Source organism: Lepidochelys kempii, chromosome 3 (genome assembly GCF_965140285.1).
Source record: "Lepidochelys kempii isolate rLepKem1 chromosome 3, rLepKem1.hap1, whole genome shotgun sequence".
Lineage (NCBI taxonomy): Eukaryota > Metazoa > Chordata > Testudines > Cheloniidae > Lepidochelys > Lepidochelys kempii.
In genome coordinates this window covers 169,734,063-169,748,424 of record NC_136382.1, presented here as the reverse complement: position 1 = coordinate 169,748,424, position 14,362 = coordinate 169,734,063, and the positions used below count along the sequence as shown (strand labels likewise).

The 14,362-nt window shown below is 38.7% G+C and overlaps 1 protein-coding gene across 1 annotated transcript in view; it reads right to left on the bottom strand.

Annotated features, from left to right (window-relative positions):
- LOC144930431 (uncharacterized) overlaps positions 1 to 14,362 on the bottom strand; it is a 25,179-nt gene extending 10,817 nt beyond the window's left edge. Inside the window, exons 1-6 of the mRNA XM_078852281.1 lie at positions 14,168 to 14,362; positions 9,124 to 9,203; positions 7,621 to 7,737; positions 3,774 to 3,905; positions 3,489 to 3,608; positions 387 to 851 (exon numbers count right to left, since the gene is read on the bottom strand). Coding sequence (XP_078708407.1) covers positions 842 to 851; positions 3,489 to 3,608; positions 3,774 to 3,905; positions 7,621 to 7,737; positions 9,124 to 9,203 — 459 coding nt within the window. The 5' untranslated portion in view covers positions 14,168 to 14,362 and the 3' untranslated portion in view covers positions 387 to 841. The remainder of the gene's footprint in view (positions 1 to 386; positions 852 to 3,488; positions 3,609 to 3,773; positions 3,906 to 7,620; positions 7,738 to 9,123; positions 9,204 to 14,167) is intronic.

Sequence of the window (14,362 nt, the reverse complement as noted above, 5' to 3'; positions counted from 1 at the left end):
TGGTTAGTCTCTAAGGTGCCACAAGTACTCCTTTTCAATTTACTTCAGAACAGTATATCTCAGGAAGCCTGTGTAAATGCTGAATTTTGGATCACAACAAAATGTTTTAAAGTTTATTGTTTTAAACAAGAAAAATGTAGATGACAAGAAAACTTTCTCACTGAATATCAGTTTTAAAATAAGAGACACTACCTATTTATACACACACTTGCAACTGGAAGTCATCACTGGTTTCTATTCTGTATTCTAATGTACAGTATTAATACTTCTTTCCTAAAAAGTTTTGTAGTTCTGTGCAGAAAACTTAAGTGCTTCTATAATATTCTTTACTAACTGTACCTTACAGTAATTACAGTATAAGAAATTAAGGGTCATAATGAACATACCAGTCTTTTGCTCCTTGAACTCAACAGAACTTCCAGCTTGAATTTCAGCTCTGCTGTTCAGTCTCCCCATAGCAAAAATTCCAAGAGTTCAAAATACAGGTCTCAATAGCAAAAAAAAGTGAAGCAGTTTCTAAATTTAGTAATTACTACTAGAACAAACGAAGGACATTATAGTAACTGACTCCGGAACTATTATTTGACATATGCTGTAACACAGGATAAAGAACAGAAGCTTTAATACTAAAGTTCTCACCACTTTTTCTCTTGACTAAACTAGTTACTAAACACATGTGCATTTGTCAGAAAAATTTGCATAAATAATTTTTTATACTGTAAAGGACAGAGAAATTATGGGTGATAAAAAGAAGTTTTTAAAATGGTCTCACCTCAGATAAGGCTTGTCGTATGCTCTCCGAAAGGCCTGTATACCATCTCCAATTGGCCTCAAAGGGTGACTATCTTACCCTTTAGAAGATAATAATAGCATAATTCTTTCACCATACTACAAACAGAATTAGATTTAAAACCTGTAAATCAAGTCATTTACAGTAAGGTAGAGGTTAACACTATGTTTTATAAAATATGTATATAAAATAAAATAAAAAAAACATGCACAAAAAGCTTTACTTAATAGTAAAGATCCTGGCCAAAATGACTAATATTTAATAAACGCATGCCCCAGTATGCAATATTAAATATAGGATAAATATTCTGATTTCTTCAAGAATAAAATGTGAAAGGTAAATATTAGCTTTCAGGAAAAATTAAGTACAGAATTTCAATCAGAATTGCTATAAACCAGCTATAAATTTACTACCAGTGAAATATTGTACTTTAAGAATTTTGATAATGATTTACTGGAAGCCAGGTGTAAAGTGGGAAATACCCACTTATTTTTGCACTATCATACCTTAATTTATTGCTTTCTTCATATATTATATTTTGCTTGCAGTCTTTGGACCCAGTGAAGGGACTGCTTAAGTTAAAAAGCCCCAACTGCACCAAACTGCTAAAAAAATTTTAATTCAGCCCTCACCACAAAAGAACACAGCACATTTTAAGGATTAAAATAATTTACAGATTGTGATCATCCTTGAAGTTAAACAGCACTGTTTCAAAATATTAGAATTACATCTATCATTTCAACAGCAACAAGCAACACAAAGTTACAGGTTTCACTATTTTGAAATTATTTTTTTCACATTAACGAAATTAAATTAACTGTTAGGGTGATTATACAGTGATCCATATGTTTCACAGCACGTACAATTATGATTTTTAACAATACTGTGTGTTAGCATAGTTTGAAGTAACTGACAATTTAACTTGATTTTATGCTGTAGGTAATGCACATGCATACACCAGTTGTACTACACAATTGGTCAAGTGTTCAGTTACACACTTCGTTTAGAAATTACAATTACTTACACAACTGGACATTTAAACAATGAGGTCAAGCTGTGTACAAAGAACAATTATCATAAAATTAAACACAGTCCACAGTTGTTTTTTAAGTTCATTCATGAACTACTGACGCTCTTCAAAATTAACATTCACAGATTTCTGTTTAACCATTACATTTAGTGTATCAGATAACTAGCGCCCTGCATGGATACAAAAAGGTATATCCACATCCCAGCCGCAAAAATAGTCTGTGGATATCTGCAGATTTGCAGGGCTCTAAACAGCTTTACAGCTAAGTGCACAGCAGTGACACAGGGCTGTGTCAAGCCCCAATCCTCAACCACCCCACCACCCCCTACTTCTCCCCAGAAACTTCCTGCCCTGCCACCTGCTCCGCCCCGCCGTACCTCTTTCCCTGCTCCTGGCAGGGAGGCTACAATTCTGGGCCTTTCTATGCAGCACCGCCCTCCCCGTGCGGGGCTCAGACAGCTCTACACAGTTGCAGAGGCTCTAATGCACATAGCTATTGCCGCCTGCTCATTTAAAGAACAACCACACCTTCAAAATGGTGCTTGGCTTACTCCCTTCTAGGAGTTGTCTTTACCTCCTCCATCTGAGCAAGCTGGAGACTACAACTCCCAGAATGCCCAGCTCGCTGCTGCGTGATTTAGAGAGCAGAGCTGGAGCCTGCAGGCTGGATGACAGCCTCTCCATTCCAGTGAGTGCGTGCTGCAGACCCCTGGTCTGCGGATATCAATGGATAGAAAGCAGATTCCCACGGATTTGCAGGGCTCTACAGGTAACACTTCAAAATGTAGTACAGTATACTCTTCCCAAATATTAAGCAGTTGGCTGCATTTACTGTTATAAAATTTGAAAGTGATTTCAAACCCTTAAAAAAAGTTCGTTTATACACACAAAATCATAGCATTAAAACAAATTCATGTTCTACACTAAAACAAGCTGCACACAACTGTCAAAAGCAATCAGAGTTCTGTATATTAAATGAAGACTCAAACTATTGTAACAGATGTGTTTTTCCTTTTACATCTAGTGTGCAGGAGTCAGTGTCCATAAAGCCTAGGCTTAAAAAGGATATGCTTGAAAAAAGTCCAAGGAGTCACAGACTTTTTTTAATATATGGCTTTTCCCAACTGGTGCATGAGGGCTTCTGGAAAATATTAGCTGTCTAAGTTCAATTAATATTCTTTGCCATCTTTAATGTTTTATAGGCAGTTCTTAGTCCAGCCATTTCAAATGGTTTTAAGGTAACAAGAAAGCGCCCTGCTATACAATTTAAAGAATAAGCCTCTTTAATAGTGTCTGCCACCTGGCGGTCCAAGCCATCTCTGGCCCCGTCCAGGTGGCGGAGGGGATGGTACACCAGGTCCATTGGGAAAGCTGTGTAAAAGGATAAAATCATAATTGTTTTTCCCCTCAAGATAACTTCTTTAAAATAACAAAAGAGACAACACTACATTACAATTTGGATTTAAACTTATTTTGTTCTTAGCAATCTCATGCATACTTAAAAGGCTTCCACAGCAGTTAAAATTACTACAACAATGGAATCTGAAATGTTTACATAGGATATGGCCCCTGATTTTAATACTTGCAAGAGACAGCTTTAAAATTACTGCAATTCTAGATTTCAAATAAAATTAATTTTAAAAAGACAAGACAAAGATACATTCTTACCCTCTTGGTGGAGGGAAACGACCTCTTGGCATCTGCAGCATCCCTCTGGCTCTGGAGTGAGGTGGCCTGCCTCTGAAGCCCATTGGTCCTGGTAGTGATGGTGGAGGAGGAAGTCCATGTCTGCACAGACAAGTCCAATCAAACAATCTCATACTGCATCAAAAAACAAACACTCTGGGATTCTTCCTATGTGAACCAATTTCGCACTTAGAGAAACTGGACTACAGCAGTACACATCCATCATTTTTAAACAAACACCTTTCTATCAATGTTCTCAAAATTAACCTTGGTGCTGGAAGTGAGAAAGGATCTCTCATCATTCCTCCCATGGGTGAGGGTGGTAGAAAAGGTGGCCTCCCTCTGCCTCCTCTTTGGCCTCGGGTCTCAGGATATGGATACATTCTTCCTATCCCACATCTGGAAAGACACTTGTTTTCAGTACAGATCTGAAAGTTAAGTTGTATTTATTTCATTGTACAGTTATAATGATACAATAATATAAAGTGAAGACTGTAAAAACTGCTCCTGGAACTGTCTTTGTAAGAAGGGATGAATAAATTGTCTAACATTATTCAAAAGATGTATGTCTACTGCCAAGCTTCAAGAAAAAACATGACTACTTACTAATACTATACAGCGTTTACTGAAATTAGAGAAGAATGGAATTCCAAATGAATATAACGAAAATAAAGAGAACTTTTTTTTATAGAAATCTTTAAACAATCACCTATTTGCAAGGAGTCTCTCCCCAGCTTCTTACCATCTTTTTCAAGGGAAGTTACATGTAATGTTACCTGTTTTCTATAGAGTGATTCTTTACTGGGCTACTGAAGTTAAGTGTTAATAGTTTTTTAATTTTATTAAAGCAACATATGGTTGAATAGGTTACTGGTTCCAATTCCTGCTTCTCTCATTTTGGGTTGACATTTCTTAACCCTTTTTGCTTCATGTTTCTATAGGTTTATAGTGGCCAGCAATTTAAAGTGTTCTTTTTTCATAAAAGGGTAATACATATTTCATGCAAGTCTAGTTCACTAGTGCTTACGTACTATGTGCTATAGACAACTGTAAGATAAATTCATTATAGCTCCCCTTTCCTACTTCCAAAAGGTTTTGTGTTAAGCATCACTTTACAACTATGTAGAGAAATGTACATAGCTTGGTTCCATAAGGAAGAATTGTTTAGAGTAAATTTGTCTGTGGAGGTAAATGAGAATTAATGGCTTATGCCCCATATTCTTCATAGTGATATTATTAGGATATGATTATGGCCTAACTATGATGTATTTTATGCGATAGGCCATGTAAGATATCATTGAAAAGGTTATGATTCACTGAATATGATTTCCTATTTGTATGCATGTATCATTTTGGTATCTGAAATTAGGAATATTGTCTATGCATCTATTGCAAATGTGTTTACACCTGGGGAACGCCCACTAGACAGAATGCAATCAGTCTAGATGGCTGGCTGGAAAGGGCCATTAGGGAAAACAATAGGTCTTAGAAGATGCTAATCTCCCACTGGGGAGCCTTCCTGAGGACACTACAAACAGCCTCTGAGTCATGGCTGCTGTCCCCATACAGGGGCATGTAACTAAGTCACCTGGTACTGGACTCCATCTTGGAATAGCAGTGTTTTTCCCCTGACCGGGCATGGGAACCAAGAGGGGAGACAAATGGTTCCCGCCATATGCAAAAGCTATTTAATGCAGGGGAGTGATATCATCATGGTTCTTCACTGACTCCCTACCCAAGAAGGCTGCCGGAAACACCTGAGACACAAAGCCTGGACTAGGGGAGAAGGGCTGAACCCAGGCTAGAGGGATTTCTAGCCTGTAAAAGGAATACCTGGAGTTTTAAGCTGAAAGTTCAGCTTGCCCTCAAGAATCTTTGCAAACTGCCAAAAACAACAATTAGGGTGAGAATTTGCTACTCATATCCAATATCTTTAGTATATTAAGCTTAGATTGCGTTGTGTTTACTTGCTAGGTAATCTGCTTTGATCTGTTTGCTATCCCTTATAATCATTTAAAATCTCTCTTTTGTAGTTAATAATCTTGTTTCTGTTTTGTCTAAAACCAGTGTGTGGAAATCATAACAGGGGGAAGAAAGCCTTGTATATCTTCCTCCACATTGAAAGAGGGGGCAAATTTCATGAGCTTATGCTGTACAGTTCCCTGTGCAGCGCAAGACGGTATAATTTTGGGTTTACACTCCAGAAGGGGGCGTGCCTTAGCTGAGCCTTCCCATGCAGAACTAATCTCAGCATCTGTGTGTAGCTGCAGCTGGGTGTGTCCCTACTTGTATGTGTGCTGGAGGGGCCTGCCTGAGGGCCTGTCACAGCAGTACAGTGTAAAGGGAGCCCAGGCTGGTGAGTCAATGCACAACAGTTCCAGGTGGCACCCCAGGGGGGAAGAGAGAACCCGTCACAGTAGGGTCCCAAGGAAAGACAAAAAAATAAGGAGCCTCCATATTCTGTAAGGCATGCTAGCCTTCCCATCCAGGGTGGGATTGTAGGGTGAGGCCTGAAGGTTAGATCCCACCTGCTGTGCTGCCTTGTTGCATCACTCAACCAAAGGGATGACAGTTCCTGAAAGAGGGCTTTGATTGGGTAATCATGGTCCCTGCAACAGACTCCTGAGTTGGCTGCTCGGGCCCTCGACAGTTAATAAGAGGGTCATGAAGAGAAAATGATGGCCCCTTCCTGCTCTGCCCTCCAGGGCAAAACACTGCAGCAAGATGCTATTGTTGTTCCACAATCCCTCTTTATGGTAAGACTCTTGGCTCTGTTGTTTTTTTCCAAAACTACAATCGCTTTATGCCTGGGTGAGTTTTTCCTTTTGTAGATGTTAGGGATATTTTTTTTTTTCCTTCCCTCTCAACTTCACCACTGGTAATTGAGGGCGCTCTTCCTGGCATCCCTATTTTACAAGTGCTGTTTGGAAGAAGTATGTTGTAGTGAGTGGTTAGTGCAAGAGGGCTGGAGACAAGATCTTTGAATTTTAATCTCAACTCTTCTTCCACAGATCACCTTTGTGCCTTTGGGCAAGTCATTTAACCTGTGCCTGAATTTTCAAATCTGGGAAATGAATGTAATAATATTTTGACAATAATATTGTCTTTTTTTTTTTTTTTTTGGTGAGAGCGAGAGCAGGTGCCCCAATCTGTCTAGCTGCAAGACCCCATGGTTTGGGTTTTGTGAGACACTATTTTGCAAAACTGTCTATAGGGGAAATTCCTCCAGCGAGAATAGGGTCTTTTACAACTATCTCCCCACCACAGAGATCAGCAGGTCCCCGCTCCAACTCACTCCCACATCAGACAGAGTTGCAGCATCTGAGATGCATTTGTGCTTTTATTTTCACCTTCTACCACACACACACACAAGTTTACACAGTTTGGGTCTCCTTAATGAAGAACTGCTTTTAGGAAATTTGCACATGGACACATAAGAGGGGCAATTAGACTATTTTACTTTTCAAGCTGTGACTGCAATGAAAGAGAAAGAATAATCAGTTTCCATGTCCTTTAATTAATTTCGTATCTCTAAATACAGTAATGAGATAGGCATGTTAAGTAAGTATATATGACTTATATACACACCTTGTGCTACGAGCCTGCGATAACCGTTAACACATCTGTAGGTATGACAGCCAATACATCCACATTCAAAGTGCCACAAATATTTAAGTGCTGTACAGTTATGGATATGTTGTCTACCACAGAAGATCAAAAATAATTCCTAGAGTAGAGTAGGACAAAGGCATTGTTTAATAATAAAAAGCTGTCCTATTTTCCTGATAGAATCTGACTACCAAAACTCTTTTCCCTCTTCAGTAACACTCCCACCCAAAAGACATTAATTTCAAAAGTAAATATGTCTTTGAGAAGTTCACAACTGAAAGCTTCATTTATGAAAATACAGATTAACTTACACGAAGTCACCCTTAACTTCAACAATATATGTCAAGGCTATCCTAACCATTCATAATTGTCTTTGAAAGCATTCCGTTTTATTTGTAAAATTTAGTGTTTACCTTACGTTACAGATTGGTCCACCTACCATAAAATGCCCCTTCTTGAGAAAGTCAACAATGTAATAAAAAATTATTAGTTTGCCAGGTATTACCTCATGGGCCCAATGCCATTAATTGTTTTGCCTCGCATTTTCCCTCTGACATATGAAAGCTGTCCCTCGTTTCCAAAATCTCTGCCACCTCTTCCTCTGCCCCGACCTCTTGGTCCCCTGAATGTAAAGGCAGGAAACAAAAGAAGGCAATTACCTTTGCTCTGATAACTAAATTACATCTCCATTAACAAACTGTTCCATATAAACGGCCCGCTGACACACTGCACAATGCCTATTAGTTTGCATTTTTTAAACTTGCATTCTACGTTTTTTTAAACTATGCATTCTTCTTTGATTGTAATCCTGTTGCTGCATGGGCATGATCCAAAGCTGACTAATGTCAATGGAAAAACATGCTTTGGATTAGGCCCTAATTGAGTATATGTTGAACAGCATTTATTACACTTCTACATTTGCTTCAAATTAGAACCGTCATGATGAGAGCTACTGCACATGAATATTCTGGGGAGCATGAGTTACCTACAGATTAAAATTTTCATTTTCTGTCAGTGAAATTCACTCGGGGGGGGGGGGGTCACATAAAGCTCTGCTCTGGGGCAAATTTTGCTTCACATTTATACCATGACCTTTTTCAATTTTGTAATTGAGACACCACCACTTTGTATATAACAATCATGATAATAAATATTAGCAATTGCTACAAAAATCAGGGAGTTGCAAACAAATTTAAGGGACTGACAAAACATTTCTGAATAAATGTCATACCACAAGAAAAAGGATACCAGCATTTTCTACTCCATGTATTAGTTCTCAAATTTAGGAAAAACTGGAGAACACCAAATGGACTAATTTAGCGTCTACTAGAAGTTAATATAACTTTCAAGATACTAGAAAGAAATTTTAGGGCCAGATTGGAAGTGAGCAGCTACCAGGAAGGCAGCCACAGATGAAAAGGGAAAATAAGACAGAATTTGAAAACATATGGCATATTCAAACATATCCCAGGAAAGCAAAAAGTAAAGTAAGCAGCTAGTGTTATGGTGCACAGAAGTTCTTAATTCAAGTATCTGACCAGAATTCTTAATATAAGAATTTTAGATTAATATAAATTCACTAAACCAAGTACTTTTAGATAAAAATGGTTTCTCAGACTATTCTAAAAAAGTAGTCTAGTCTACAGAAGAATTACACTTTGAGTTTTTGGTGTTTTCATTTGAAACAGAATATGCATCCTGATTGGTTTTTAGTAAACTGTCAATCTAGTTAAAGTGAAAATACAGCAATATACCTGAATATACATCTCAGCAAACCCTACACATGGATCTTTTAGACTTATATGCAAACCCTTATAAAGACACTAATGTCTATGCTAGTTACTTTATTAGATGAATTTAAAAAGCAAGCTTAATATGGAAATCAACCCATCATGCCTGTAAAAGGGATATTTCACACAAAAAGGGCCCCCAAAATAGAAGAACTATTACTGGAAAAGGTGCATTTCTTTAGGTACTTTAAATTATTATTTTAATTGTAGACACTCACTTGCTTTTGGTTTCTGTCATGTCACCACTTTCAATAGCAGAGTCAGCCTGATCCACTGGCATCTCTGTATCCTCCTCCATCTTAAAAATAAAGAAGACATTCATCATCCTGGAGGTCCTATTAATAAAGTAGCTGGTATTTCAAAAAGCCTCAGCCTAGCAAAACATGCTGAAAAGGCAACTGCACAGTTAGTGATGGATTACTCCCCTTCAAGAAATTTCTAATTCTATATATTGGTCTGGCGACAATGATTGCTCCCAGTTCTGATTTTCCACATTGTATTGTCCTATTCTGTAGGGCTGTTGATTAATCGCAGTTAACTCACACGATTAACTCAAAAAACTGAATCGCGATTAATCGCAGTTTTAATCACACAAACAATAGAATACCAATTTAAATTTATTAAATATTTTCGATGTTTTTCTACATTTTCATATATATTGTATTCTGTATTGTAACTGAAATCAAAGTGTATATTATTTTTATTACAAATATTTGCACTGTAAAAATTTTTCAATTCACCTCATATGTGTACTGTATTGCAATCTTTGTCCTGAAAGTGCAACTTACAAATGTAGATTTTTTTCCCATTACATAAAAACTGTTACTGCAATCAAAAACAAAACAATGTAAAACTTCAGAGTCTACAAGTCCACTCAGTCCTACTTCTTGTTTAGCCAATTGCTAAAACAAACAAGTTTGTATACATTTACGGGAGATAATGCTGCCCTCTTTTTATTTACAGTGTCACCAGAAAGTGAGAACAGGCATTTGCATGGCACTTTTGTAGCCGACATTGCAAGGTATTTACGTGCCAGATATGCTAAACATTCGTATGCCCCTTTATGCTTCGGCCACCATTCCAGAAGACATGCTTCCATGCTAATGACGCTCGTTAAAAAAATAATGCTTTAATTAAATTTGTGACTGAACTCCTTGGGGAAGAACTGTGTTTTACCCGCATTCTGCCATATATTTCATAGCAGTCTCAGATGATGACCCAGCACATGTTATTCGTTTAAAAACACTTCCACTGAAATTTGACAAAATGCAAAGATACCAATGTGAGATTTCTAAAGATAGCTACAGCACTCAACCCAAGGTTTAAGAATCTGAAGTGCCTTCCAAAATCTGAGAGGGATGAGGTGTGGCACATGCTTTCAGAAGTCTTAAAAGAGCAACACTCCAATGTGGAAACTGCAGAACCCAAACCACCAAAATAGAAAATCAACCTTCTTCTACTAGTGGTATCTGACTCAGATGATGAAAATGAACATGCGCTGGTCCGCACTGCTTTGGATTGTTATTGAGCAGAACCCATCATCAGCATGGATGCATGTCTCCTGAAATGGTGGCTGAAGCACGAAGGGACATATGAATCTTTAGCACATCTGGCATGTAAATATCTTGCGAGCCAGCTACAACAGTGCCATGAGAATGCCTGTATTCACTTTCAGGTGACATTGTAAACAAGAAGCTGGCAACATTATCTCCTGCAAATGTAAACAAACTTGTCTGTCTGAGCGATTGGCTGAAGAAGAAGTAGGACTGAGTGGACTTGAGGGCTCTAAAATTTTACACTGTTTTATGTTTGAATGCCTTTTTTTGTACATAATTCTACATTTGTAAATTCAACTTTCATGATGAGATTGCACTAAAGTACTTGCATTAGGTGAATTGAAAAATAGTATTTCTTTTGGATTTTTTTTCAGTGCAAATACTTGTAATAAAAAATAAATATAAAGTGAGCACTGTACACTTTGCATTCTGTACTGTAATTGAAATCAATATATTTGAAAATGTAGAAAACATCAAAAATATTTAAATAAATGATATTCTATTATTGTTTAACAGTGCGATTAATTGAACGATTAATTTTTTTAATCACTTGACAGCCTTACTATTCTGCAATCACTGTGCCTTTAAAACAGTAATTTCCAATTGTATTCTGTTGACCACTGGTGATGCACAGCCAGCAGGCAATTTATATTGTCCTCACTCCTTTTCGTGGTTTCCAAGTGCTTTTGCAGTTGTCTAGGCTCTTCCTTCTTCATTACAAAGAAGCAAATGGAAGTAACAGGGTACCACCCTTGCTGCCTCTCTTAGGAACCACTTCTCCATAAAGGGAAATGGGAGCCCTCACAGTTGAGAGCTACCTATGGAAATGAAATTTCCAGCCATCAGTAGGAAAGAAATGACCAAGGGAGAGGGGAACAAGACAGACAGGCAGTATATCATGTGGAGCAGGGAAACACGAGCAGGGGGGAAGAAAAGGAATAGAACAGATGGATGAGGGAGAGGAAATGAAGAACAAAATGCAAGAGCGTGATTAACTTTTTTCCAAAGGGAAAAGACCTCTCTTAGAAGACAACTAAAGATACATAAGTTATTTCCTAACATTACTTTTCCTTAAAAGCAATTTGTCACAGGAATGCATGCCTCCAATGAAGTGAGCTGTAGCTCACGAAAGCTTAAGCTCAAATAAATTGGTTAGTCTCAAAAGTGCCACTAGTATTGCTTTTCTTTTTGCGGATACAGACCAACACGGCTGCTACTCTGAAACTTGTCACAGGAATGTTATGCATTTGCTAAAGGGAGGGGAAGTGGTCCATGTGATTGGAAGTGAGAGACAATGTGGTCCATGAGGCCCTAATAAAATGTAAAACATACGTGCTATAAAAAAAAGCTGCTTTGGACAGGAATCTAATTGTGTAGAATCCCTCCTTTATTGGACACAAAATACACCAATTGTGTTCAATAAATAATCTTCAGTAGGTATTTAATTTGAAGAAGTCAAAAGTTTGAACCTTGCACTGTCTTGTAAATGGCTGGGTGCCTTAGGGAAGATTTTTAAAAATATAAAGCCTAGCTGTCTAGTGGCACACCTATTTGGAAAGAAATAACATTTTCCCCAAGATATGAAAAGTTTGCACTCAGATGAAGCAGAATGCCAATGACTGCCTAAAAAGGGTGAGGGCACAGGCGAGAACCAGAAAGAAGAGAACACACAAGTGGATGCTACATTGGCTTGTAAAATGAAGTGGGGAAGAAAAAAAAAACAAAAACAGGAGATGAAAGACAAAATAGACAGCAAGAAGGAACTGATAACATTTAAGTTAGTGGAGTTTTATTTATACACACAGTTTCATGTCTTTACAGTATGTCTCTGGAAGATGTCCCACACCTAGTGGGACACTGGGGAAGCTGTGCAGACAATGATAGCAGACCGCTGTTGCTGAATGAACTTAGTCACATGGCTGCTTACAGTTGGGCATGTAACCAGGTTACAGAGAAGATTTTTAAATATTTCAAATCCTTTTCTAGATTTTCTGTCCTGAGATTTCAGAGTAGCAGTCGTGTTAGTCTGTATTCGCAAAAAGAAAAGGAGTACTTGTGGCACCTTAGAGACTAACAAATTATTTGAGCATAAGCTTTTGTGAGCTACAGCTCACTTCATCGGATGCATAAATTTGTTAGTCTCTAAGGTGCCACAAGTACTCCTTTTCTTTTTGTCCTGAGATTGACATTCAGGCTCAGACCCGTCAATACATTCTACTGAATCAAAGACCACTATGAAATACATACGTAGGCAACAGTATACACCAGAAATGACTAAAGCATCAAATCTAAAAGAATAGAAACTGGAGTCATCCCAAAACGGCAACAGGAATAACTAATGATTTACCATTTTATTGAGGTATAGTTAGGCCCCTAAAGAGTGTCAATTTAGACTGTACTCAAAATACATTTTAAAATTACAATTTAAGATTGTAAATACAATATAAATTCACTTTGGTTAGTGAGTTTAAAATATATTTATTGTATTTTAGTGGAATAACTACAAATAATATATAACTGAGAAATAGACAGAGGATAGCTTGTGGATAAGGCTATGGGAAAAGATCCAAAAGACCTGGATTCAACTCAGCTCTGCCAGAGACTTCATATGTGACCTTGGGCAAATCATTTTTTCTTTCTATGCTTCAGCTCCCCGTTTCTAAAATGAGGTTAATACTTTTTCCCCCATCCATCTACTGTCTTGTGTATTTTTGATTAAAAGTTCTTCAGGGCAGGGACTATCTCTTACTATGTACCTATACAGTGCCTAGCACAATAGCACCTTGATCTCTGTTGCACTTGAAGGTGCTACCCTGTGTTTCATGTAAGCTGTGCGGTTGGGCAGCCACCCAGGAAAGATTCAAGTGCCACGCAATTGATTAGCAGAGCCACGCATATCCAGCCGGCAGCATGCATTTATTGTAACTTAATCCTCCTTAGATGAAAATACTGCCAACATTTGCTCCCGAGTGAAAGCATTTTAATTTATATTCATTCTATTCACACTTTTAGTTGATTCACCTTAACTTTCTTGCATACCATTTGAGGCAAGCCAAGTGTCTATGCTGCTCTACTACATCATACTTCCCAGCTGTAACAGTACAGAATGAGTGGGGTCACATCAGTTCATTCAGCTACTCTCACATTTCTGAGCAAGCATCTTGAGGAAAGAGCAGAACAGATGTGATGCTTCTCAGGGGGAAAGAACCAGGAGAAAGGAGTCAGTGAATGCAGTCTAGTGCCCAAGGCATCAGTGTAGGGCTAACTCCATTATCTGAATAAACCAAACTAGGAGCACGGCGGGGATAGCATAGTAATCCCACTCAGCAGAAGGAGAAGAATAGTAAGCATCTTTGTACTATTTTCTAATAAATCATCTAGTTCACTAAAAAAGCAGCGTTAATACAGGGAACAAGCGACAGGGGTGTATCCACGGGCGCTGTTTGAGGTCCGTAGGGTAGAGATTAAACCTAGGAAAACGGGTTACTATTTAAACCGTCACCCCCTCCCCCGCCAATGAACGACGAGACACATCACATCCCACCTCGACCAGCGACTGCTCAGTGTAAATAGATGGGGGAACGGGACCGAAGAGGCGGCATCCTATACGATCTGTGGCTCCCATTTAAAGAAGCCACTGGGTTTTATACCACCCATAGGACAGCCGGGCCAAGGCTTCCCGGGGGTGTTTTTCTGGCTTACTTACAGGACCCCCGCTCCCCGCACCAGTTTCAGCAGCGCGACAGCCGCGGGAATCACGCCGCAGGCTGGGAGCATCCAGCCCGCCTGAGGGGCGGGGATACAGACGCTCAAGCCGGAGCGACTTCGGATCCAAGCAGGGGTCTCTCCCGGCTGCCGCTGTCACAGGGGGCGCCTGGCTTCGGGGCTTGCAACCCTCAGG